The following is a 27,563-nucleotide window of genomic DNA, read 5'->3' on the forward strand; positions in this document are numbered from 1 at the left end:
TATAAGCTGTGAAATTCTCAGGATACTAGTAATACACAAGCCCAAACATGAGAAGAATAAATCCCATATTCTACTTCATACCCTCTATTTATACCCCTTTAATAGATACATCAGGTGGATGTTTAAGATACTAGTTCTATACTCAGTTCACAAATTACAGGGTAGTTTATAGATACACAGATTTAAAGGGAAATCAAGCAATACAACAACGGTGGCAAAACCACTGAGAGATAACAAAGAGAGGAGACCTTGAATTGCTGCCAAATGCATTCCATATACAAACAGAGGATACCAAAAGACAGATCTGATATAATTAAGAACTAGCTACCTGACTCAACTGGTCTTGTTTGATCCATCAACTTTGCCGAAAGGTTATTTTAGTTCTCTATCATCAAATCATGGATGATAAATCACAGCCCTATAGCGCCTAAATTTTTTTTGCAAAAGAAAAAGAATCTTACGTATTTAAGTATATTATAATATGAAGTTAATTGATGGTTAACCAGCACAATTGGGAAGAAGAACCTTATTTTTTATGCTAAGCTTCTTACAAACAGTTACACCCTTTTTGTTAAACGCAGGCTTAGAAATATTAAAGGTGGAAATACAAAACAAGATAAACTAGAGATAACAAACACATAAGTAATCTTTATACAAAAATTTGAACTAAATCAGGATACTTTTATTTGTTTTGAATCAAAAGAAACGTTAATTGTTACAGAAGCTAAAAGGGGCTTTCCCCTGTACATACGAAGCATGATGAACCTGCTCTCTTTGAATTAAACAGATTACAAAAAAATCCAATGCGATTGAATTGAATGTAGAAAACGCTTAGACGAAGAGTAAATGCCTAATAACAGAAGATATGTCTCCAACTCGTGCATGAATCCTTGAATGATGCCTTGTATCTGCTTCAGCTGTTTCTTCTCCAACCTTCAGTTCTGGGAATACAAATCCTTTTTTGCTGAACAGTGTATCGATCAGGTTCTCCAAAGCCTCAGGTGTCAATCGAAATCCGTCCCAATGTAAATACGAAGCCCTATTAGAACATACAGCAACTCCTTCCTCTCCGCACTTCTTCTGCATATCAAAGTTGAATAGACCGTTGCCACTGCCACAACATGCCTTCATCAAATTCTTTGTCTTGAATCCCAGAAACACATGGTTTTTAAGGACCGCCATGAATGCTTTGTAGTAATCTGCATATATGATGTGAACATCAGGATATTTCAAACGCAGCTCCAGAATTGCTTGCCAAAGATGATCATTGTGAAGCTTCGAGAACATATTCAATCCCTTATGGCATCTGTTTTTGCCAATTGAATCGCCCTCGGGAAACAGAGTCCTAAAACCAGGAAAGCAGCCCACGGGTAGAATTCCAGAAACCATGAGAGTTTTGGCTCCGGCTTCATTGATGAGTCTTTCTATTGAATTCTTAATTGTCTCCACCACTTCAGGGACGAGATGGGACGCCTCTGAAATAGATTTTCCATGTAAGAAGGCATGCTTGTAGTCATTGATGCCTGGTTGATCCATAAAGATGAGCGCCTTCGGAAGAACCTTATTGTTTCTGCCGCAGTCATGAAAGGAGAAGCAGTCTTCATAGAAGAACTTCATGAAGGTAGAAATCTGAGATAGGTCATGTGACTGCGGAGGTGGTGATATGCCATTCTTGAGGAAGAAAAAGGGCTTCATGATAGTTGCTCCAGGCGTCGCAAAACTCAGGCCAGACTCGAAGAACTCAGTGCCTCGTTGAGTGTATGGTTGCGGAGCAGGCAAACTGAGGGTTGCAGCAATATGATCAGCGGCGGATGACGAAGAAGAATCGCCATTCCCGAAACTATATATGGAATTAAAAGGGCCAATAGCTTCTTTCGCCAGGGAGAAAGACGAAACAACATAAAGAAGACAAGTAAAGATGAATACCAAGACAACGAAACGATGGCTGATGCAAACGGAGGCCCCCATTGTAACAGAGAAACTAAAGGAACGATCAAAGAGAAACTAATGGGAGAATCAAGCTACGTAGTAAGTAGTGTAATTAGGTTTAATATAAAGAACTCGAAGGAGGCGTACATACTGTATTTATAGAGATAGTGAGCTTGGTGTTTAAGCAACTTTATTTTGTGTTTCCTAAGTTGATTAGAATCAGAGTTTTTAGTTGTTATTTAGGAATTTATTGAATTAGTGGCCAAGACTATTTTCCTTTTTCTTTCTTTTATCCCAAGTTTCTTAAACGAAGGGGCACTCCCCAATATACTATTTCTATGCTCTCTTTTTTAACAAACTAAGTTTGAGGAAATACAAGGGATATATTCTTCCAGGAGCAAAACTTTGGGTCTTTATAAATATAATTTTTATGAGAGAAAGAAACTTGAACAAACAAGAAAATTATGATATTTCTATATAATTTTTGTGACTTTCCAAAACAATTTTTAGTTTAGCGTATTTTAACTGCATTAAGTATTTGAGTCCTCTCTCTTTTATTATCTATTTGGTAGGTGGAATTTTGAGTTACGATTGGCATTAGTAAAATTACTAAATCAGAGAAATTCTCTAGTTTCATTTTTATTTGTATTTTGGTGCTTTAAAATTTTTCGTTTTTCAATGTTATTTAATACTCTATTTGTTAAGTATATATTTTTACTCAATAAATAATACTATGATTTGTTACATAGGTGACTTCAATATCATAGTTGAGAAAAGCTAGACATGGTACATGTAGGAATTGTGTAGTTCACATTTAATCATAAGTTAAAATAAAACTTGAGTTCCAAACCTTATACAAGTATATGTAGTTAAATGAAAAGCCTATATTATATTTTCCTGGAAAACTATAGATGTTTTCTGAAGGAACAACATATTTAGATCTAGTACAATATTCTTTGACCAAAACTAATTTGGTAATTATTAGAAATTAATTACTATAAGAAATATTGTTCTTTTACCGATAATTATAATTTTATAAAGTTAGTCCTCAGTCTATAGTAGATTCGAGAAATAATGTCAGCTGCATTATGCATATTTGTGAAAAATCATTGAATTCCACTGTCTTGAAGTCATATGTACTGACCGGTAAAACTCTAATCTAAAGATATAAACATTGTTAGACATTAAGACGAAAATTGAAAGAAGTACATCCTTCTTAGAAGGGGCTGCTCAAACACATATATGTGAGCCTAAATATTTTTACAAAAGTTATAATCAAATTCATTTTTTCTAACTGGCATGTTCAAATTCTAATAAATTTTTTAAACAATCTATATGAAGTAAAATTAACAAAACAATAAATATAAATAAAAATAGTACTAGAAAGTTAAAATGATATTATCTGACGGCGGATTCAAGAAGTTTGAACACTTCCGATTCTAAAATATCTAGTTGCTGCTGCAAAATACTTTCTCTAAAGCTTAAAATGTAAATTATCTATACTATATTAAAAGCACGAAGGCCTTTAGCCAAAGGTCGTTCGCCCTTTTTACCCTTTAAACAATTAATTTCACACTAGACAAAATAGTCATTTTATTAATTTCCTAAATTTTAAAACTTTAAAATCAATTAGAATTTTGCATATTAAATATTTCCTTATTTAAACTTTTACGTAATTAGTTCTAATATTTAGTAGTTATGACTCACGTATACTATAAACATTAAGAATCAAAACAAAATATTACCTTTTCTAAGGTAAAGACAACTTAAGGTTTAGCATAGGTTGAAACTTGCTTCGTTAACCAAAGAACGATATCATTATTTATGTCCAAATTTTAATAAGAAAACATGCTTAACTTTAGACAAACACTATTCTAAATGAATTGCCGTTATTCCTTTTTTCAGTTATTCGAACAAATGATAATTTCTGTATATTAAAAGCATCAATGTCCTTAGCGAATTGTCGTTCGTCTTTTTTGCCCTCTAAAAATAGATTTAACATTAAATAAAATTATTATTTAATTATTTTTTTAATATTTAGGACTTTAATTTAAAACCAACTAAAATATTATTTATTAAATCTTTCCTTATTTTAATTATATATAAAATCTTAATATTTAAGACTTAAAATCATATAGAATCTTTTCCTTCCTTTTTAGGTAAAATAAATTTCTTCCTTCCTAGACTTTGTTTTTTAAGCTTTCTTTAACGAGATAGAAGTGACGGGATGCTAGACTATTGCAACATGATTGAATTATGAAGAATTTTTTTTAAGATGATAAGATTTTTAATTATGAAGTTTGCCTTACTAGAATTATTGTAAAAGACTAATATGCTTTTGAATTCTATTTTTCCACGCGTACTATTTATTTTCTTTTACGGATAGTATTTTTATTATATGTTTGCACAAGAAACAAGTTCAAGTAAATACAGCTAAATAAATTATAATTCAACCATTGAATTCGTACATAACATATGCCAACTTGATATGATTAACGGGATTAATTTCTTTAAAAAAAAAACTTATAGAAATGCCTACAAAAGGACACATAACAATTTCATGTCAAGTTCAAAATATAACTTTAGAGACGATGAACAAATTATTATAATAATTTTATCATTAATTTCTTTATATCAAGTATATTCTGCTAATTGATCCCACATAATAGAAGAGAATTGAATAGCTTTAGTAATTGGAGGCAAGACATGAAATCACGATAAGGCATCTGATATATGTTTTTATTAAGCTAGCTAAATTAGATTAACATTCCTAATTTTTATGAATTTATATTTTTTTTAATTATTTATAACTCAAATATATAATTTAATAATATTTACACATTTTTTTAAGTTGTGTAAATATGAGATACGCGTGCTATTACTCCCTTTTAATTAGAGTTTACATTGAATAAAATAGTTATTTTATTATGAACTCTAAAAATTGAAGTACTGCTACTATTTTTTTTCTTGGATGAAAAGAACTACTACTATTTATTCTTCTTTTTATTTTTGGATCCAGTACTATTGATTATTCTAAATGTGAAGCTAGACGAGGAATAAGAGTTATAATAAGCCAATATATGATAAATATAAGAGAATTGATTTTTATTTATTAATAATCAAGAGCCTACTAATTGGTAGAAAGACTGTGAATTCATTAGTGATATGAAATATTTATTTTAACAACAAAAATTCCAAACAAACAAATTGCTCAATATTAGAAATTACATCATTGGTAAATAATGATGGAACTACGAATTTATTAGTATTGAAATTGCACTAATCAACAAACTCACAAAGTTTACTAGCAAAATAATCGGTTTCAACTGTCTAAATTTGGTTGGTGAAATTTTATTTTCTAATATTTGAAGGCACTAAATTTTATTTGACATAAAAGGGAAAAGCAAAAAAAAAGAATTAGCTCTTTTTTTACTTCGTGATTTAGACCATTAAGCATGTCATTATTATAAAGGATAATTGCTTAACTCACAAAGTTAAAACCCTAAATCAAAATTTTTCAAAGTTCAAGTCGAAAAATAAATTGGTATGGATGAGATAATATTTATAGAATTTTTTAAGATTTATTAATTTTAATAGAATAATATAAATCTTTGTAGACATCCAATATGAATCCTAAATATTACAGAGTGCTAATAATTTTATGTTTGGTATTTTTCTTAAATATATCAAGGATTTGAAATTTTACACTCTAATACGGTGCTTAAAAATAATTAAATTTTTGAATTTATTACAATGACATGTTGGTCAATCTTTTATCCGTTAAAAATAATTTTGATATCGAAAAAAAAAATGTAATTTAATTATCTTTTTAATATTTAAGACTTAAAAATTAACTATTTTTTTAAGTGAAATGTCAGATCAATTTTTTGTTATGCTTTGAACATAAAAGTTTTATTTTATAGAAATATTGTTATAGTTAAACGCTAAAAACTTGGAATGAGCTAAATATTAAGAATTTTAATCTAGAAAAGTTATTTCCTCTAGTTTTGAGAAAAGGTAATTAATGTTTTAACTGATCTAACAAAATAACTCTTTGAATCAACTAATTTGTTAAAGAATAAAATTCATTTCTTTTACGAATTCATCATATAAGTAATTGCAAAACTTTTAGTCTACATAAATTTATTTCCATAAGAAAAACATTGAATATGAAAGAGATAAAAAAAATTAGAGAAACATTAATTACAATATAGTATTGAGAGTTGGTTACACACGCAAAGCGCGTACTCTAAGACTAGTATGTTTAATAGAGGAAAAAATGCATAAGTATCCCCGAACTAAGGCCGAAATTCCAACTACATACCTTATCTTTGCGGGGACCTATCACCTCCCTGAACTACTTAATAATAGAATTATTAACCCCTTAAATACTGAATTGGTATAGAGAGTGTGCTCCACTCTCTTTTGAGAGAGAGGGGAGAAAAAAGTGAAAAAAAATATTTTTGTAATTTTCTGTTACAATTAAAAAAATCACTCTCTTCGTTTTTTCTTTTCTTCTTTTCCGGCGAAGAGCATGAACGCCGATGACCTTCTCCATCGAACTATTTTTCCTTTCTTTTACTTTTCCTCTAATCTTCTTCCTCTCACTCTCGCCATTATCTCGATGTCATGATCACCACCTTCACCTTCCCCCGCTTCCTTTTTATTTTCACCCATTTAATCTTCACCTCGGCACCATCATCATTACCCAAACCCAGATCTTATCTCTCCAACTTCCCACCGGAACATAGAAGTCACCGAAAAAATAAAATCAAAATCGGAACTCACAATCGATAACAATAAACTCTCGCGCCCAGTGAAAACGGAGTTCCTGAAATTTCAAGATGAAACAAGCAACAGACGCATATACATAGACTCTAATCAAACAAGGACCGGATCAAAGAATGGACCTTTATGAACGGTTGAAAAATTTAAATGTGAAGAAAGAATGAAAAAGAAAAAGAAAAAAGGGTAATAGGATAAGAAAGAGAAAAAAAAAAAAGAAAAGAAAGAGAAAAAAGTTCAAAAATTACGAAATAGTATTTCACTGCCCGTCAAGAATTTGGTTCTCTAGTTTATGGTGATATTTATTCCGTTTAAAAATAGTTTTGGGGATGACAGGACTCACGCAAAGATAAGGTGTGTAGTTGGAACTTCGACCTTAGTTCAAGGGGGTACTTATGCATTTTTTCTTTAATAGAGCAATAGAATTATATAATTATTAGAGAAAATATGTAGTATGAAATATGAAGAGATTGGAAAAGGATTGACCTGAACAAATCAAGGAGAGTAAAATTTTTAGTGATCATCGAATGAAGGAGCAAAACGTGGAACAATGATTCACTTATCAAATCAATATCAATTCACCTCATACTACTTATTTTTAAATAAGTCAAACTATTACTTTATTTGTATATCATAAAGAATTTCTTTCCTTTTATACGAAAAAGTCTAGTTTTGTACTAAATGTACTAAATATAATTTTTTTTGAAAATACCTAAGAACCTATTATTTTTTTAAAAATGGAGCCTCCAAATTTAGGGCATAAGGCACAAGCCTTAATAGGTATAACATTAGAGCGGACCCTGCTGCTTAGACGCCTGCTGTTGGCTTCAATCAATTTTTTTTGTTGCTCAAGTTTAATAGAGAAATGTCTTTCTTAATTTTTTTTACAATCTTTTTCGTTAATAAATTATGCTGAAACTTAGTATGTGGTTATGTAGCCTTGGAGAATGAAGAATGATGTTCAAATATTTATGTTTAATTTCAGGATTTGAACTCCAATTACGTCTTGTATATGCTTTATCCTTTCTTTCTTATGTGATTTGCGTGTTCTCATCGATGAATGGTCAAATATTTGAAGAAATTTGGTGGAGTCTGAAGCCAGGGAAATTAACCTTGAATACTGTAGTCCTGTAGATAAACAAACGTAAAGATGAAGAGTGAAGATAAAACAGATAGCAAGTGATACTGTTTATGTTTAATTTTTTGTTGGAAAATTAGTGATATCTCAAAAGGTAATGTTCATCTTGATTTGAAAAAAAAATTCTCTTTGAAAAATTAATTTTACTTATTTTTTAGTAAGTTATTTCACAATTAAAAGAGAAAAACTAGTCGTACTAGCCGTTATCTAGTCATTGAAGCAACGCCTATATAAACATGTTCTTTGGAGAGATAAAGATATACTTTCTAACATAACTTTCTAAAACAATTTTCTGAATCATCTTTTCCTCCTATATGTTGGATTTCTTTCTTGAGTTTTCTGCTAGTTATGTTCCCAGTTTAATAACTGGAAGAGTTTGTTAAATCATGGGGATACGCCTAATTTTATATATCACTGTGTGAGCGAAATATCCTTAAGCACGCCTCAAGCTAATTTTTATTCTCTATAACCAATTTTTCCAACAATCTTAAGGATAGTTCCACGATATTATGGAGAATAACACTGCTAATATTATTATTGATGCTACTACACCTGCTGGATCAATTGTTTCTATTGTTTTTCCATTGCCGCGAGAAGATGACTGGTATTCTTTGTGGATGAGGAGTCCACAATTATACACCACTAATGAATTGTCAAGATCATTTTTTCAATTTTCACCTGGCGGTATAAAGATTTTTCATCCATCTATTTTTTCGAGAGAAAGTAAAGGTACGATCCTCGATTATGCGTTTTGAAAATCTTGGAAACCTTGAGATAATGTGTTTAAATGTATTTGGACTAAATGATTTTTCCGATAAAATTTATAGTCAATCGGTCTACCACCATGAAAAGTTACGACATGAAATATATTTTTTTGTGAGGTAAGTTCTATTTGCCTAATTTGTTTTAGCATAATTGTCATACATGTGTCAATGGTCGTCGAGTGCTTAATGGTCACATTAAAAAATATCAAAATTAGTAGTATGTCTATGTATATTCTTCTGAATTTAAAGATATAGTTAAATAGAAGAATAATCTTCAGGGTGAAGCTATATTATTAGCTTGTTATTTATAGAGTAGAACTCTTTATGAGTTGTGAAAAGATTATCTCTCCTTATCCTGAAAGTTTTGCAAATGTGGGGGTCCGTGGTGTCCAGAGTTATATATCATGTTCCTAAGAAGGAAATACTTAGGAAATATTATTTGTTAAAATTATAATGAGGCCTTAAAAGATTGAGATTTTTTGTGGTAAAAATTTATATTGGAAGATCAAAAATATATTGTAGTTCTCGCTCAGAAAGATTATCTTGCTTTGGGTCTCTTAGTAATTTGGGTGAAGAAATTATTAAATTATGGTATGTTTTATATTAATTTGAGATATTTCAGTAGATGTAAGCACCTAATTTTTTATTATATTTGAATTTTTACCACCTTCTACTATGTACATATTTTTAGAAATTTAATATATATTTTTTTAGCTTTGTTACATTTTTTTAATATAGAGTAAGAATTAAAAATAATTTAAAATCTCAAATTTTTACTATTAGTATTATTTTTATTTTTTATCTTTATTTTAAAATAAAATAAATTTTAAAAAAAACTGAAAAAAATAAATATTTTTTTAAATTTTCGGATGGGAATAAAATAATAGAAAAATTAAAAGTATGGAATAAAAAATGTAAAGTAAAAGTAGGTGGAAATTATTTTTTTTAAAAAGTAAAAGAATGAGGAAATTTTAAAAAATGAAAAGTAAAAGAAAGATGAAATTAAAAACTAAAAGTAAAGGTAGCTGAAAATTTTAAAAAAAAAGTAAAAGAAAGTAGAAATTTAAAAAAGAAAAGTAAAATAAGTGGAAATTAAAAAAAGAAAAGTAAAATAAGTGAAAAATAAAAAAATAAAAAAAAGTAAAGTAAAAAAGTGGGAAATTAAAAAATAAAAGTAAAGGAAAGTGGGGAATTATTATTTTTTTAAAAAGAAGAAAAATGGGAAGTGGGAATTGTTTTTAATTAAAAAAATAAAAAAATAATTAAATAAAACAAAATCTGAAAAAATTTAGATTTTCTTTTTCTAGAAATAGAAGAGAAATGTGAAGAGAAAAGGGGAGGGGAAAATAAAAAATAAAAAAAGGAAGGAGGGAATTGAGAGAAATTATTTTTCTTCTTTTACGCTAAGGGAATTTCTACTCGTGTCATTCTTTCTTCGTCTTTCTTTCGAAAAATCCAGCAAGTCATCACCCAAAACCCAACAAAAAATACTTCAAAATATCCATTTTCACACGCCAAACAGTGGAGTCAATAGTCGAGGTCGAAAATTCCGTTGGAGCTCCGTTCACTAGCTTTGATGTTCTTCTTCGCTTATGCTTATTCGGTGTTCGTCTGAGTTATTGTACCTGTTCTTGAAGACTCATTTAATTGAAAATTTTGCATTAAAGGTTTATTCTTTCCTCTGTTCTTTTTATCTTATTTCATGTGATTTTATTTATTTGCCTTTAAATTTTATAAATAATAATGTAAATTAGTCTTTAAAAGTTATATGCTTAATTATGTTTCTAGAAATATGGTATTCAAGCTTGCTTTAAAGTTGGGAAGATTTAGACCCTAATAAGTTTGGGCTTCAATTGTTGGGCTATAGGGTATTGGTATATGATAGTTTATTTATTCAAATATCTAAAATCATACACTTCTTCCACAAGTAATTCCATAATTCATGACCTCACAATAATCTCAAAATTTAGGAAGAATAATGAACATCGTTAGAGTGCTTTAGGCGAGCTTTTAATTAGTTTATCGCGATTATGAATACCTTCGCGTGGCATAATTGTGATTTTTAAAATTAAAACCGAAGTATGTGTTCGCGCAACTTTGATCAAAACAATCTTAATATAATAAAATATTATTAATTGTGTACACGTACGCGTGACATGATTTTGGCACAATAAACAAAACGGATTGACACACGTGATTCGTTTCAAAGATAATTTCATATTTTAATAATTAAAAGCGGATAGATAAAGCATGAAAACCAATAAATCACAGTTTATCCAAAATTAATTCAAGCCAAATGTAGTCAATAAAGCGACCGTGCTAGAACCACGGGATTCGGGGAATGCCTTACACTTTCTCCCCGGTCAACAGAATTCCTTACTCGGACTTTGTTTTCGCAAACCAATAATAATAGAGTCAAACCTTCCTTTGACTAGGGATTCAAATAAAAGGTGACTTGGAACACCCAAAAAATTAATTTCAAGTGGCGACTCTGTAAATAAAATAACCCCTACACAAATTTATAACTTTAATTGAAAAAACTCTTTAACCCGCAACAAACCATAATACATAACTTTTTTGGGGGTATAAAAGGGGTGTGACAGTAGAAGTTAAATTTGCTTCTACATTCAGAAAATTTTATTTTTATATTTGAATATGAAAGATATCAAAAGAAAATAAATTCTTATATGTGTTGAAAGATGTTTCAAAAGGCACTTGTATGGAAGTCAAGTTCCATTTCATTTGAGATGATTTTAGATTTTAATTGAGAAATACGATGAATTAGTATTCTATGTGTGGATTTTTCACTGTATTAGAAGGATACAGTGATGATATTGAATCTCTGATTCAGATGTGAAAAACTCACTAGTGATTGTGTGATCACCTTTTGATAGAGTGTTATGATGTTGGAATTGTCTGGCAATGAAGTTGATTAAGCAACCTCTTGGTGAATTTTCCACTAGGAATTAAGCCGACAACATTTGTGTCGATGAATTGTGATTGCCAAGGCGCAATAGCCACTGTAAGAAAATAAATCTTTTAATAGGTAGAGTAGACACATTCTCTTGAGACATAATGTGATAAAGCAATTGTTTAGAGAGAAATTTTTATACATATCATGTTTAGTCAAAAGGGGATTTGGCTGATCCTTTGACTTATAAGTGAAACATCAAGGGGTTGAGACTTTTGCCAATTTGAGATGTATCAACAACGATGGTAACCCAACTTATGTGATTGGAGATCCCATGAAGTAGGTTCATATGGGTAATAACAAGTCATTAGTTGATCAAATATGCACTATTAAATTATGTCTCTTCCTATGGTGTATGTGTATATAGTGCAAGACTTCACGGAATGTGAAGTTGAGTTATTATACTCTTAATTTGATAATCCATAGCCTATTGTAGGTGGTGCATTGTGCTGCAGAATACACTTGATGGATGGACCTATATGAGTGTGGAGTGAGGCCGCTCCTATGAAATTTGTGGCAAAATTTCTAGAGCACTCATGAATACCAGGCACGCGCATGGCCTATTAGCGCAAAACCGCGATAACAACAGAAATTTTGGGGGTGTAATATGATGAATAAGATCCCTAGCTTACAACAAGAATTTTTTATTCATAGAAGTTATCAACTTCAACAATTATTCAGTAAGTTAAATCCTATTTTATCTATATCTGATTCATAGTCTATAAGACACCAGATGAATTTCATTATACCCGAAACCCACCAAATTATACTCTCTTTCGTTCTTTATTTACTATTTATTTTTTATATCCCTTTTGAGATATGTGGGGAATTGTTGGAAAATTAGTGATATCTCAAAAGGTAATGTTTATCTTGACTTAGAAAATCTTTTCTCTTTGAAAAATCATTACATTTACTTATTATTTAGTAAGTTATTTCACAATTAATATCGTCAAATTAACCGTTAACTAGCAGTTATCTAGCCGTTGGAGCAACGCCTATATAAACACGGTCTTTGGAGAGCTAAAGACACACTTTCTAACATAACTTTCTAAAACAACTTTCTGAATCATCTTTTCCTCCTATATGCTAGTTTGAGTTTTCAGCTAGTTCTGTCCCAGTTTAATAACCGGAAGAGTTTGTTGAATCCTGGGGGATACGCCTAATTTTATATATCACTGTGTGGGCGAAATATCCTTAAGGACAGTGTCGTTGACATGCCTCAAACTAATTCTTGTTCTCCATAACTAATTTTTCCAACATTTTTACCCTGTAAATATCATACTACTCTGCTATAAACTACTGTTGCAGAGAAAAGTAGCAGCACAATTTGCTCTTTCCTGCACTCTTTTGGCTTTCCTGGCATGAAAGTTATGAAATTTAGGAGTACGTGATTTCGGTTTGGCACTCACTTCAATATGTTTTGCAACTACAAAGAGTGATACCATGTAATCGCTGGCCAATAATAAAGAAGAAATCTGCAGAGCACAAGCATGACATCCATAAGGAACAATGCAGGTATTAATAATATTCAATTGAGGAGTACGCATGTAATTTTCTTCAAAAGAATATATGTAGCATGTAATAATTCTCACGTAGGTAGAAATGTTTGCATTGATTTATCATACATTACATGTTATGAACACAGCAAAATCACCAACTATTCTAAATTTTATTAGTCTTCTGTTTCTTCTCTTTCTCGTGGAACTGCACCAAAGTTGTTAACTAGTAAGTCCACAACAAGTGGTACCAAATCATCACAAGGAACAGCCTTCTTATATACTTCTCCCAAATGTGAATCACTCCCTATTCTGCCTCCTAAGAAAACATCGGCGCCTTCCACAGTCTTTCCATTCTTATCTCTAGTCAGGCATCCCATGAATCCAATGTCCGCAACTTGAACTTGTGCACACGTATTCGGGCAGCCTGTCCAGTGCATCCTCACTGGCCGTGTCAAAGAAACTTGCCGTTGAACCTCTTCAGTTATCATCAGGGAACGAGCTTTAGTCTCGATTATGGCTTGTCCACAAAACTGGTTACCAGTACAAGCCACTAAACCTTTCATGAGAATAGGTGGATCAGGTGAAAATGTGCTCAGAACAGGCTCTTTGAGCAGTGCCTCAATCTTTGAGTTCTCAATGTTGGGAATAATAATGTTTTGTTCCACAGTAAGCCGGATCTCTCCTGAACCATACTCATCAGCTAAACGAGCTAGCTCATCCATATCGTCTGCTTGAACACGACCCACTGGAATGTGAAGACCAATAAAGCTGTAGCCTTCTTGTTTTTGTGGATGTACACCAAGATAATCTCTTCTTTCCCATTGTTTCTGAACCAAGTCCTCTGGAGATGCTCTCTCTAGCTCTTGCTGTGGCATTCTCTTCTCGACCTCTGCCCTGAATCCTTCTACACCCTGCATTAGTTGAAATCGTTACTAGTTAGACTAGCTAATTGAAACTTTGGTTCCGTCTAGTAAAGACACATAGCAGATATTTACATTGAGGAGAATGTATCTTTCAGTCTCCACTCTCCACCATTACATGAAGTAGGACTTGCTATAAAAGACTACCAAATCAGAAAATGTATTTTAGGTGGAAATAAGGCCCTTAATATTTATTCAAAATATTTATACAATGACAGCGAGGAGACTTAGTTGAGGCTATTTGTTAAATCATAAGACCAAATAAGCATGAAAATTGTCAATGTTACCAATGTATCACTCACCAGTTCATCGATTAACCACATCATTCTACATTTCTGTCTGTTCCCTCTGAAACCAAGATCTCTAAAAGCTTCCAGTATTGCTTTGCAAACCGGAACAACATCATCAGCTGGAACCCATGCATCAAGAGGAATTGCCTCATCACATCTTTTTGCGCTGAAGAACCCACCCACAAGCAGGTTGAATCCAAATCGTCCATCTTTCGTGGCAGGCATGTACGCGAGATCGTTGATATGGGGATGTTCATAAAGATCATGAGAGCCTACTACGCACGGATTCCACTTCCTTGGCCTGAAATAACATCAAATTATTTCAACACTTTTGTTGACCTCTCCCTCAATAACAAAATCATAAGTCAAATTCTATTTCATTATCCAATGAATGATTCCACTCTTCACAATTGTTATCATGAAGATTAGTACAAACATAACTACATCAGAAAGTTCCTCCCTCTTTTGAAATCGGGGGAAAGCTAAGAAAGAAAAAACTCTCATTTTGATTCTCAGTGTGCGTGTGGAAGGGAGGGAGGGATATACTAGGTTATATACCATCTTGACTGATTTACGGGTAATCAAGTATGCAAAAACTGAAAGCAACAGATATATCTTTTGTCCATAGGTAAATGCTAAAGAGTTTAACTTCTACGCACTGATAATGTAGATGAACATTATAATTCACCTAAAAGATATTAATAACCTAGAATATAAGGTTGGTTACCTCCTACAACATGCTAAAATATGTACTAAATTTTACAATGCTGGTGTATATAAGTTAAATACAATACCAAATCCACAACTTAATGATTATAGCACGATCAATGCATAGGAAAACATATGAATAGGAATACTGTATGCAAGAGACTTACAAGTTAGAAACTGCGGGATTGCCTCGTGAATTGCCAGTGATAAATTGGGAGAGCAAATTAGTGTAAGGCCTTGTGTCTACTATTTCTTCTGGATCAATTCCAGCAAGAGGATTTCCTACTGGATTCCTGACATTGTCCATGCCACTCTGCAAACTGGTCAACCCAACTTCTGCTAGTCCCTTTAGTATCTCGGGCACATCAGGCAGTACAACTCCACGAATCTGCCAATTTTGCCTCGTTGTAATATCAGCACATCCTTCTTTCCCGTATTTCCTTATCACACTCGCCAAGTATCGAGTCTGTGCACTCGTTGTTACTCCATTTGGAAGCTTCAATCTCATCATGAACCGCCCATCTGGTCACCGAAATATGGTAATGAAATAAGATCTTGAAATGTATTTTGGTTTTTCCTCATAAATCAAATCATAAAATAGAGCATTTGAGCATATCCCTACAAGTTCAGCTAGAACAAGAATACCTTTCGTCCATATACATAGCCTAGAATTAACTCCGCTCAGTGAGTTTCACAAAGCATAGCCAATCTCAAGACCTGAGAGCTGAGGCGGATCCAAGATTTAAACTTTATAAGTTCAACCTTCACGTTCTTGCCACCGAACCTAATGCATTTTCGCAATTAGGGGTTCATATTTTAATATTTGTTGAAATTCTAGTAATTTTTCACATATATATATCTATGCTCCGTGTGAAAATTACTAGGTTTAGTTGAACGGTTGGTTATACATTGCATCCGCGTCTGCCCGAGAGTTACATAAGTTGATGGTTAGCATACAACTGGTCAAATAAATCTTAGGATTATAAAATCAAGATGAATGGTCAAAATATAAAAGATTCATCCAATCATTTATTAACTAGTTTGGGATTAAGGTGTAGTTGATATAATTTGGAACTCAGCTTCAGTACTTACATTGGTTCTTTCTCCTATGGAAGAGGCCAAGCCACTTAAGCCTAACATCAATATCATCCTTAGTAAGCTTGGACTGATCTATCTCTTCAATGGGTATCTTAGCAAGCTCTTCAATACCATTTTCCATGAACAACTTCATAGGTTCCTTCTCAATCTTGACCTTTTCTTGAGGATTTATGCCTTTTCTAAACTGCTCCTTGAGTATCCAATAACCATCTTTTTCCTCAACTCTGGGTTCTAGCCTCTCAGCAGCAACCTCTGGAGCACCAGCTGGCGGCGCTGCCACAGACGGCGGAGTTGCGTGGAGCTTGACAGCATTTTTGGAAAATCTAGCTGGATTTGGCAATGAAGGTGCCAGAAATTTAATAGAAAAAGACGCCATTTTGGAAGTTTGGAGCGGAGAAGGATAGATGTCAGACCATTTTGTAGAGTTGTGGGAGTGGATGTGTGGCAAAACGTTAGTGGACTCTTGGTTATTCCAAAGGGTCGTTAATATTACAATTTGTTTGGACAAGAATGTCCCTATTACCGTTAACGTTTCAAAATTGTAGGACATAGGTGTGTTTGGTACGAAGTAAAATATTTTTTAATTTTTTCATGTTTTGTTGGTTTAAATATTTTGGAAAATATTTTTCTTATGAACTCATTTTTCTCCAATTGAAGGAAAATATTTTCTTCCACCGAAAAAAAATTAATTTTTTATATATTTTCAGTTTTAGTTTTTTCATCTTTCGGTTTACAGGTTCGAAATTTTACAAGTTCCAAAGTTATGAGTTCGGAGGTTTATGTGTTTGGAAGTTTACGGGTTTAGAAATTATAAAGTTTACGGGTTCGAAATTTCGCGGTTTCGAAAGTTTAGCGATTCGTAAGTTTATGAAATTTGTGGGTTAGGAAGGTTGTTGGTTCGAAAGTTTATGGCTTCATGTTTATTGTATCTAAATTATTTATGAATACTCTTGAGAAGTTATTTTCCTTAATTTGCGTACCAAATACCGAAAAATGAATAAGATTACTACTTGTTTTTCAAGAAAATATTTTTTTACGGAAAACATTTTCCATTATACCAAACACACCCATAATAGCAAGTTGTTTTGTGGGATAATTGAGATTCCTTCGCCTTAAATATACATATCGATTAATATGTTTAACTTTTTGGTGGAATGATTTACTTTTTGGTGAGTCTATCCAACATAAATTCGAATTAATCAGTACTTTAAATACTAGGATAGTTAAACCAAGGAAAAAGTGGTACCACGTGAAGGGCATGTTTGGCGGGTGCTCTTTTGGACTATCAATGGGACACACTACTAGGAGAGACTAGAGGCGTGTGGCTTCTGAGCTCTGGCAATTGTGTTAATTACGATTGGTGATAAGAAACCGCAGTTTTCCTTCTTGGCGGGAGCCCACACTTCGTTGTCTTGGAATTCTACATGATCGAATAATTCATCAACTTTCATTTATCCCTCCAAAGTTCAAACAATAAATAACTCAATAGGAAGATGTTGTTGTCGACAATAATTTTGCGTCAAAAAAATAATCGAGATCGAAAAATATTATAACAATCGTAATATTTTATTTCAAACAATATAAGTGTTATAACCTCTATGATCTCTATAATTCTTCTTTCCAACAATAAATAAACTCAAGGGTCTTTGAGCTTGATCATGAGTTTGAATTTGATTTGATTTATCCATCACGAACGTCTTGATAGTCGACACAAACAGTGATTTTGTTAGGAATAAGTAGCCTTGATCTTGAACGCATAATATTTGATTTCGCTCTTGATCTTAAACTTAATTTCTTGAACTTGAACTTGATTGCTTGAAACTTGAAGCTTGTAGAGAAATTTACGGTGTTTAATTTACGAGCTCTCTCTTGTTTCTTGTTATGATTACTGGTCCCTTTTTGAGTTATGAAGACCTCTATTTATAGTTATCGGAGAGAAGAGTTGTGATAAAGACAACCTTTTTGCCTTTGATTTGATTGGGTGGCTTGAATCACTAACGAATCAAATTGAAGCAGTCATTTGACATATGACACCAAACTAGGCCTTTAGAAAGATGATATTTTGGGCTTAATGAAATGTCTTCTCAATGCTCAATGGATTCAAACTTAGCCTGTTTGGCCAAACTTCTCAAGAGGGAAAAGGTGTTTTTTTTCCTCAAAAGTACTTTTTTTCCTAACTTGAGGTGTTTGGCCAAGCTTTTTTGGAGAAAAAAGTACTTTTGGGAAGAAGCAGAAACAGTTTCTGAGAAGCAGAAAAAAGTAGTTTCTTCCCAAAAGCAGAAGCAAAAGCAGTTTTGACTTTTCTTCTTACCAAAAATACCCTTAACAAAATATAGTATATACCAAAATAACCGTTAAACCTAATACTTAGGATATTAATGTATAAATATTTTTTATTATTTTTAGGATAGCTTTCTAATATATAGTGATTTTAAGGGTGAATGCATTTATATTTGTTGAATGATTTTTAATATATTTAACTTATATTAAAAGAATTAAGTACTTTTAAATTTTATTTTTATATTTTACTTAAATAAAATAAAAAGATTTAATTATTGTCTGTAATAACAAATTTTTAAGATTATTTATTTACTTATAATATTAACTATTAAGCAAATTTATTCATGTCCTTATTCGTAATTTGATACTTAAAAGCACTTTCTGAAAAGCTTGGCCAAACACAAATTATTGCTCAAAAGTATTTTTCAGAGTAATTAGCCAAACACAAATTGCTTCTCTCCAAAAATATTTTTTTCAAAAGCACTTTTGAAAAAAGCACTTTTCAAAATAAGCTGATTTCTCCAGCTTGGCCAAACAGGCTATTAGTAATTCATATATATTGGACTTATATAATTAATCTAACAATATTAGCCCATAATATTTATTGGGACTAATATATTTAAACTATAATCCAATTATTTTATTGAATTTAAATCCAATAAATTTTGCATGCCCATAGTTTTATGAGTAGAAGAAGAATCTTTGAGGGAAAAAATTAAACTCTTTTTAAAAAAACTAAACGACAAAAGAAAAATAACCACGTTTTTTTCTTTTTGTTCTTTTTCTATAAACACACCCTACTATGTGGGGTACGGCCACGAGGTGATTGACCCAAAACAGTTAATCTAGAAAAGTAAAAGGAGAAAAATGGCCACCAAGAAGAGCCAAGAGTCGAACACAGAGGCACTGCCTCCATCGAGTGGCCTCAGTGCATATAATTGTACCAAGATCAATTTGCCTACTACAAAAAATGTGTGGCCTAAATGCTTTTGTCATTGTCTTTGGCATTGTGACATTGCCATATACCAAAATTTTTGGAAAAGTTAATATGACCCTACTGCAGATTAAGAACGTACTTGAAGAGAAAATAAAGCTTCCTCCGTGCCTTAATTATGTATTATTATTTTGATTAGTTTAGTTTACGCTATCACCTGTTCAACTAAATTATTTAATCCATCTTTAGGTTACTAACTCACACTTATATAGTTCCTCGTGATTTACTTCTAAATAGCTTGATAATGTAAAAATTGTTTACATGTCATTGAAATTACACCCGTGCGGATACATGTAATCTAGCACAAAAGAAGTAGGAGGAAACTGTGGCGCTTATTTGAAAGAGTGAAGCAAAGCAAAAACAAGCAAATGACACCCAAGCCTAAATTTAAAAGGGATCTTTATACAAATAGCCGGAAGTTTCACTGTTTAATATTTCTAGCTGGTATATTTAATTTATATATCGACTCTACATGGATATACGCATATTATACATATATTATACATTCCCTTACTAGTTTTACTTTTGAAATTGTTACACAAATAGCCGGCCAGATTCAATATTATTTTTTTAGCTAGTATACATATATTATACATAATTGTACATATATTATACAAATGTTATACATCCGCCGGTTATTTTTAGTTTATGAGGTTAGATGTTTGGGTAAATTCTTCAATTTAAAATGCTCTAATTTCATGTACTTCCAAGAGTCGGCAGATCCTTCTGCTTCAACTTTAATAAGGCCACAGCTCAGACATCAAGCCCAATGGGCTGGAAACTTATAACCCGTGAGGCTGATAGGTCACTCTGGGTCAGCCCAAGGCAAAATGTGATTCCAAGCACTACTTCCCTTTCCTTCTACTGGGAGAAAGCAACTTCCTTTCATTGAAAGGGGATCCACTCGCATCTAATTTTTTGCTTACCTTTAAATTACATATGAAGATCAGAGAAGTGAAAAATGGGCGATGTTAGAGCATATTTTGATTGGCATTGCAATTTTGCGCCTTCCAGGAGCAACAACTAATTAAGAAAACGGTAAGGGTTTTCCAACCAATAGTAGAGCTCGAGAAAATTGCCAAAATTCCAAACATACACACTGCCAGAGCACATAGCTGACCCAATTTCATAATTATATAGCAAAGTTCTACAAGATTTATCTTATATGCTAACGAATCTCCAGCAAAGATACCTTTATGTACATGTTACTATACAATACAAAAACATTCATCACTTGCTATAGGCTCCCATACTGTACCAACATATCCCCAGAAGCAAGTCAAAGTGCCTCATGTACATGTTACATACAAAATCACCACTTGCTTAAGGCTCCCACGAAGTTTCTATCAGCATATCCCCTGAAGCAAGTCCCAAGTGGCTTGAAGGCTAAAGCTTTCCACACTAATCAAATGGTATAAATTGCTTTCCAAACCACATATATTAACAGCCCCCATACACACCACATCATGTCTTCCCATCCGACTGAAATAGGAGATGTGTTACTCATTCAACCTGTACACTTCTGCTACTGCTAGTAGCTCACCAAATCAGATCCTGTTAGTTGCACCTGGAAAAGTGACCTCCAATATTTGTCTTAAACACTTTAGATCGTAGAGGTTAATGCTGATGTTAATCTAATCAGTAATCTCAAACTAATGCCAAAAGTCAAATCGAGTTCCACATGAAACGGTCTCATAACCGTGAACGGCGGAAGAATCTCCCGGCATTTAATGGTGAATGCTTACGTGCTGAGGAAGTTGGTTGGCCTTTCGAGGAAGTAGAAAACTTAACATCCCAACCTTCAATGTTCTTAGGAACACAAGCATCAAAAAGGATTTGGCCAACCAAAGTGTGTGCACTTAAACTGGGATTTGGACAAATAGGCAGATCTTTTCTTTCCTCCGGGGAAGAGCCAGAATCACTACTATTTTGATGCTCAGATGAACTTGGCAAGAAAAAGTGATCGTTTGGCCCCCCTGCAACTCTTCTAAAACTTCCGTTTGAGTCAGCTGCTGCATTTTGGAGGTCACATATCAAGTGAGATATCTCATCATGCATATCATCCAAGCCATTTCTCTCTCCTAGTTTCTTAATTCTGCAAGTGAAAACTGAAACTGCATGAGCAAGCAGTTGATCTACAGCCGCCCCGTAGCGGATTGGATCACTCTGGTAGAGACCTGCAAGATGGCAGAAAATATCTGATTGTGCATGTTGAAAACATGGAATTCAGAGAATTGGAACCAACGTTATATCTGCAAGGAACATGAGACAACCAAAAGGGCAAAATGCGCTAGATACAGGACAAAATGTGCCAAAGAACAAAAAGACAGAAGCACACTAACATTATGACAAGAAAAGTACATAGCAAGCGACTAGTCACAAGATCAACTGACCTAAGTGACAGGAACTCTTCCACTTTATCATTTTGACATCCGCCCCCATGTCTTGCAAGCAGTGAGCAAATTTAAATACAGATTGATATGGAGCAATCTCATCATTTTCGGAGCACAAAATGAGAAAGGGAGCCCCAAAACTCTGCAGGAAGACAGGATAAATCAGCTAAGAGGATAACATATTAGGAACTCCTTAATGACTTCTGGCTAGCTGAAACTTACAACTGAGGAGTAAAGAGTTCGCCAATACTCAGAACGCTGGGATCCAAACCTAGTAAGGAACAAGGCATCTAGTCCAGAAGTAAACCCTTTCCCAACCAAAGAAAGCAGCTTTGTGGAGCCAGGGATCTTCAGAAATGTGGGAGGCACAGCAAATTGTGTTCCAAAGTCCGCAGTAAAATCAACAGGACCAGAATCATAAATTTGACCTGAGATGCAGTTAACAGCCAGTTGGCTTTCCTCCTGCAAAAGAGAATGAAAGATTCAAAAAAACGTTATATGCTATCAACAACTCATCCCAGGGGAAAATATAGATCTCCGATTTCATAGCAATGTATGTATTCCAAACTCAAATAAGTGCTTACCAGATTACCGTGAGCTTCACATCTCCCTTTAACAATCTGCATCAAGTGGAAAGTGTTAAAGCATTGCTCTCAATAATAACAGACTAAAAACTTTATCCTTAGGTCTACATAATTTTTCAGTCAAACCCACAAGAGATCTCAACGAGGTGGCATAGGAGATGTAAATACACAACAGAAACTATGCATACAAACAAAATGAAACTGTGTGCATCAAAAAGTCTTGTGGGTGATTGTTGAAGTCACTATACCTGAAAAAACTTATACATGCAGGCCTTAGAACCACCAGAAATAGCTGCAACAACTACTGGACGAAGCCGACATCTTAGTTCCTACGCAATTAATAATAAGAATATTAGGGACATGAAAATGGGAAATTTGGGCCAAAAATTTACTAATCTGCTGCATGTTCTGACTATATCATTATAATAGCAACTTCGTTGCGAATTTCACAAATGGGGTTTCATAAATCAAACACTTAATTCAAACGTGTCTTTTAGCTCTCAACCAATTTCCCTCACATTTTCACATATGTGGTTGTTATGCCATTAACAGTCTCATACTGTCAGCAAAACCCTATTGTATACCAAGATCAGCAAAAGCACAGGTGAAAAGCTAACCTTTACGAGCTCTCTTAGAAGAGAATATGCCAGTGATGTAGCCTTCTCAGTTATGAATCTGCACAAATTATCCACAGAGTCAATCTTTTGAACTACCGACTAAAGAGAAATCAACAAATTATATTCATCGGTGTACGCTGTTTGTGATGCAGCCCGAAAACAAGGAAAAAAAATCCTGATCACAATGTATTAAAGATAAGCAAAAAGAAAAGAATTCAACATATCATCAAAGTCAGATTGATGACCATGCCTATGAAAGCATCAAGAACAGTGATGCGTCACATTCAAATTTCCAACTTGTTGACGTTTCATGTTAAATTTTCCGTCACTGCCAAATACACAGAGCGCCCCATACTAGCACGATAAAATCATACTGCTCCTACACAGGGAATCACATAACATCTCCACCCTACCCTATCCCTTGAGCCATAACTTCTCTATTGTCTCCTTGAATGACACAAAAAGCAAGATAATCCTTAGCCAACACAGATATTCCCCAAATCAGTCTTTAGCAGTCCAACATCAAACGCATCTCACCTTTTTCTTAAAATTTCAAATGCTTCATAGTATTAGGTGAATTTATAATGGCAAGACGCAAATATGCTTGTTTTCTAAAGAACCTAAGCTCTCATCTGTAGAAGGTTAGCCAAAGATTAATCTGCGCATGTCCAACACCAAGCACATTAGATCCACTAAGTTTACCAACATCAGTAATTGCATAAGTCATTAGATCCTTGCATCCTTTTTGGCTTACCACTATCAGTCATAGCTAATGTCCTTGTAAAACTCCAGCATGCTCCCTTGCACTACCACAATCGTAAAATACCAAATTTTAATTAAGCTTTTTTATAATCTAAAAAAAGACAGAATAAAATGTGCCTAATGTTCTGTTTTTTTATGTGAAATCACCACGAAACCATCAAAACTAAATACACCTTACCTCTGGTGAACACAGACCAACTTTAAGTGCTTAAACATGACCACTTAGACAGATTTAAAATACATAAATATGACTATTAATTTATGACAACTTACTACATAGTCCATAATAGGTTTGTGGTTAACTCAGTTCAATTCAGTATTAATTCTCCTAATTTAGCTTGAATTTTGATAAAGTACCACCACAAACACAGAACAAATGGAATGATACAATCACAGATACATCATAATTTATTTGCTCAATCTCACTCAGAGAAACAGACATATACTAATCCATAAAATAAGAGTTTAATTTGAGCTTACAGCGTGGTGAAATCGGCAAGGCAGACAAGGGAGGTCCAACCAAGGGAAGCATAAAGATCGACATAATTCTTCAATTCAGCTTCCTGAATTGAAACCCAACCGAAGATTATCACAATTCCGCTGACCTTTTCATCCGAATTCCTCTCACTTCGATCCCAGTAAAATCTTCCACCGTCGATTGACATGTCAGAATTAAACCCTAACTTTGATAAAATTGAAGCAATTTGGGAAGTGAGAGCGATAGAGATGAAGGTAGAATGTGACTGGGTGGGTGGGTGGGTGTAGTAGTTGGTAATGGATCGCAATATTGCCCACATGTGCCACCTCAGAGTCTAAGCACGCGTTTAGGATGATTATCCTCCGCCACTACTACAGAAGGGAACACAACGGCGTCGTATCTACATAACTTGTGCCAGTCAAGCGTCTCCTATGCTGATGTGGCAAGCTGCAGTACTTGGATTTGGATATGGTTCCCCCTTAATACTCGGCTAAAAGAACGAAGGGTCAAAACACACTTACTTATCTTTTTCAAAAAAAATTAAAAAAAAAAGGAATATTCGCATCTTGTGTCTGGACCTACGAAAAATGCAAATATACAAGAATATGTCTCTGGGCACCGATTTTTGCGATCATTGTGCGGCCCGCATATTTATTTTGTGGTCCATTATGCTACCGCAAACCTAATTTTGGAAGGTTAATTTTTCTATTTTCATAACCCGACCTCATTTTGATAAATAGGCTTTGGGCCTATTTTGGGGCAAAAATCTGATATTTTAGAGAGATGTGAGAGCATCTTAGAGAGAAAGTGAAGACTTAGTCAATTGTTCATCAATTCTTGTTCAAGGCTTGAAGATTTCACAAGGATCTTGCTAGGGCTTCAAAGAGGTAAGGATTTCTAACTCTAATCTTCAATTTCGAGTTTGGGTAAAGATGGGTGATTGGAAGTATGATTCTTGGGTGTGAGAGTATTACTTATACATACACATACCAATAAGGTTTATGGAAAGATTGTTGAGTTCAAATGGGTCAAGATTGAGTTGAAAATGGTAGAAATCTTCAAATACTTTAATTGAAGATTTGAGCGTCGAGTTGATGTCGGAATTTGGTAAAATTTATATTTTTAGACTCGTGGTTGGATGAGTGTTCATATTTTGTAACTTTTGTTTGGTTCCGAGACATGGGGCCCACGAGCGATTTTTGAGTTAAATTTCGGATTTTATTGGAAAATTAGTATTTCCTTATGGAATTAATTATAATAATTGATATTGACTGAATCGAATTAATTGTGGCTAGATACGAGGCTTTCGGAGACCAATTCTCGTGGTAAGGGCATAGCGGAATAGAGAATTATACTGTTTGAGATAAGTAACAGTTTTAAATCTGGTCCTGAGGGAATGAAACCCCGGATTATTGGATTATGTGAGTATTCTGGAGGTGACGCACATGCTAGGTGACGGGCGTGTAGGCGTGCACTATAGCAATTGGGACTTGGTCCATTCCGTGAAACTGTAAAGTTGTATAACTTGTTGCTAGCTATATGCTCTCCCTGTGTTATAGAGATTTGACAGTAAATTATGTTATAAACCATGTTTAGGCTATATGTTGGTACTATTGGGACCCACAGAGGTCGTGTACATGTTGAACTACCTGTGTAATTATTATTTTGTACTCAGTCACAGTTTACTTGTTTATTTTATCTCAATCTCTATTGTTCATTATTGATGCATCATATCATTGTTGTTTGGGCTAATTTCGTGATTATTGAGAGCCCGGGAGACTGGAGAGATTTATGACTGAGTGAGGCCGAGGGCCTTATTGTGAGATATTATATTATAGCACGTGAGTTGTCCGTGCGGGATATTATAGCACGTGAGTTATTCGTGCGGGGTATTATAGCACGTGAGTTATCCATCCGTGCAGTACGTGAGTTGTCCGTGCGGATTATAGCGCTTGGGCTGTAGGAGCCCCTCCGGAGTCTGTACACTCCCAGTGAGTGTGGGTACCCATTGAGTGTGAGTGCTGAGGGCTGAGAGTCGAGTAGTTGAGTTGTTGTGACGAGTTGAGTATCTGTTGCCCTGAGAGGCTGTACTTGCTTTTCGTTTATTGTTGCACTTAGTTGCTATCTGTCATTAATTTGAAATTCTCTAAAAGATTTTATATCCGGATTACATGAACTTGAACTGTATAAAACTGATTTGACTTAAACTTTTGGAATTGAAAGCATGTTTACTCTCTGCTGGAATTACTGAAAATGAGCTGTAACTGTGTAGCTCGTCATTATATTCAGTTCCTTATTTATTATTGTTAGTTGCTGAGTTGGTTGTACTCATACTACACCCTACACTTCGTGCGCAGATCCATATGTTCCCGGACATAGCGGGTGTTGATTTTCTTACACAGTTAATTTTTCGGAGATTTAGAGGTAGCTGCCGTGTTTTGCAGACCTTGTCTCTCTTTTCCTATCTCCTTGTTATTGTATTTGGTCTCAGACTATCATACATCATATTTTCCACACTTGTATTCATATTAGATGCTCATGTACTCAGTGACACCAGGTTTTGGGAGTGTTTGTATCGGTATTTACGAGATTTGTGGATTGTGTTTAAATATTATATTTTCAAGCTTAAAAAAATTGTGGTTTATTGAGATTGTCGGTTTGCCTAGTATCGAGATAGGCGCCATCACGACAGGTTAGAATTTTGGGTCGTGACACTTATATCCTCAAAATAATAACTCAAATAACACAACAATTTACACGGAATATTATCACGGCAACATAACAAAATCAATTCATATTACAATTTGCCCACTGACCACAACCAATTTCAAAGATATAACAAAATCAATTAATTTCACAACAAATAGCCCAAGGCTCCACACAATGTGTATAAAACCTCAAAACAACAACAGAGATGGAAAATACTCAGTATAGGGCAACGCCTTCATTAATCTAAATTAATTGTATAATTGCATTAAAATTCATCGGAAATAATTCTGGATGATAAAACGCCGACTTAAAATTTCACATTAAAAGTCAACCATTCCAATACGAGTTCAACCATACCAATTTTATCGAATTTCAATAACAAATCATCCTCCAAATCTTGATTTTTCGTTTACGAAAAGTTTTACAAAAATCGCAATTTCTACCATTAAAACTCGATTTAAACGATGAATATAACCATAGATTCATGAAATATAATCACTTTCGGATATAGAACACTTACCCCAGTCGAAGTCGTGAAGAAATCCTCAAAATCACCCAAACACCGAGTTCCAAACATCCCAATCGAAAATGAAGAAATGACAGATTTTCAATCCTTAAGTTTCTTCCTAGGTTCGCATTTGCGA

General features: G+C 33.6%; 3 protein-coding genes across 3 annotated transcripts; all 3 read right to left on the minus strand.

Moving 5' to 3' along the window:
• Nucleotides 1–831: 831 nt before the first annotated feature.
• LOC104118967 (GDSL esterase/lipase At5g03980-like) lies at nt 832–1,968 on the minus strand. Its single transcript, XM_009630354.4, has one exon. It carries the CDS (start codon nt 1,966–1,968, stop codon nt 832–834), a length of 1,137 nt encoding a protein of 378 aa, XP_009628649.1.
• An 11,170-nt stretch (nt 1,969–13,138) lies between these two features.
• Nucleotides 13,139–16,555, minus strand: LOC104118966 (ferredoxin--nitrite reductase, chloroplastic-like). Its single transcript, XM_009630353.4, has 4 exons — nt 16,097–16,555; nt 15,172–15,526; nt 14,309–14,597; nt 13,139–13,997 (listed from the first exon to the last, which is right to left on the minus strand). The coding sequence occupies exons 1-4, from the start codon at nt 16,476–16,478 to the stop codon at nt 13,260–13,262; spliced, it is 1,764 nt and encodes a 587-aa protein (XP_009628648.2). The 5' UTR covers nt 16,479–16,555; the 3' UTR covers nt 13,139–13,259.
• Nucleotides 16,556–20,476: 3,921 nt separating this feature from the next.
• LOC104118965 (uncharacterized) lies at nt 20,477–24,616 on the minus strand. Its single transcript, XM_009630352.4, has 7 exons — nt 24,213–24,616; nt 22,971–23,028; nt 22,602–22,682; nt 22,354–22,389; nt 21,992–22,231; nt 21,770–21,911; nt 20,477–21,553 (listed from the first exon to the last, which is right to left on the minus strand). Exons 1-7 carry the CDS (start codon nt 24,527–24,529, stop codon nt 21,069–21,071), a joined length of 1,359 nt encoding a protein of 452 aa, XP_009628647.2. The 5' UTR covers nt 24,530–24,616; the 3' UTR covers nt 20,477–21,068.
• Between the last annotated feature and the right edge of the window lie 2,947 nt (nt 24,617–27,563).

The sequence above is a fragment of the Nicotiana tomentosiformis genome, chromosome 1 (genome assembly GCF_000390325.3).
Source record: "Nicotiana tomentosiformis chromosome 1, ASM39032v3, whole genome shotgun sequence".
Taxonomy (NCBI): Eukaryota; Viridiplantae; Streptophyta; class Magnoliopsida; order Solanales; family Solanaceae; genus Nicotiana; species Nicotiana tomentosiformis.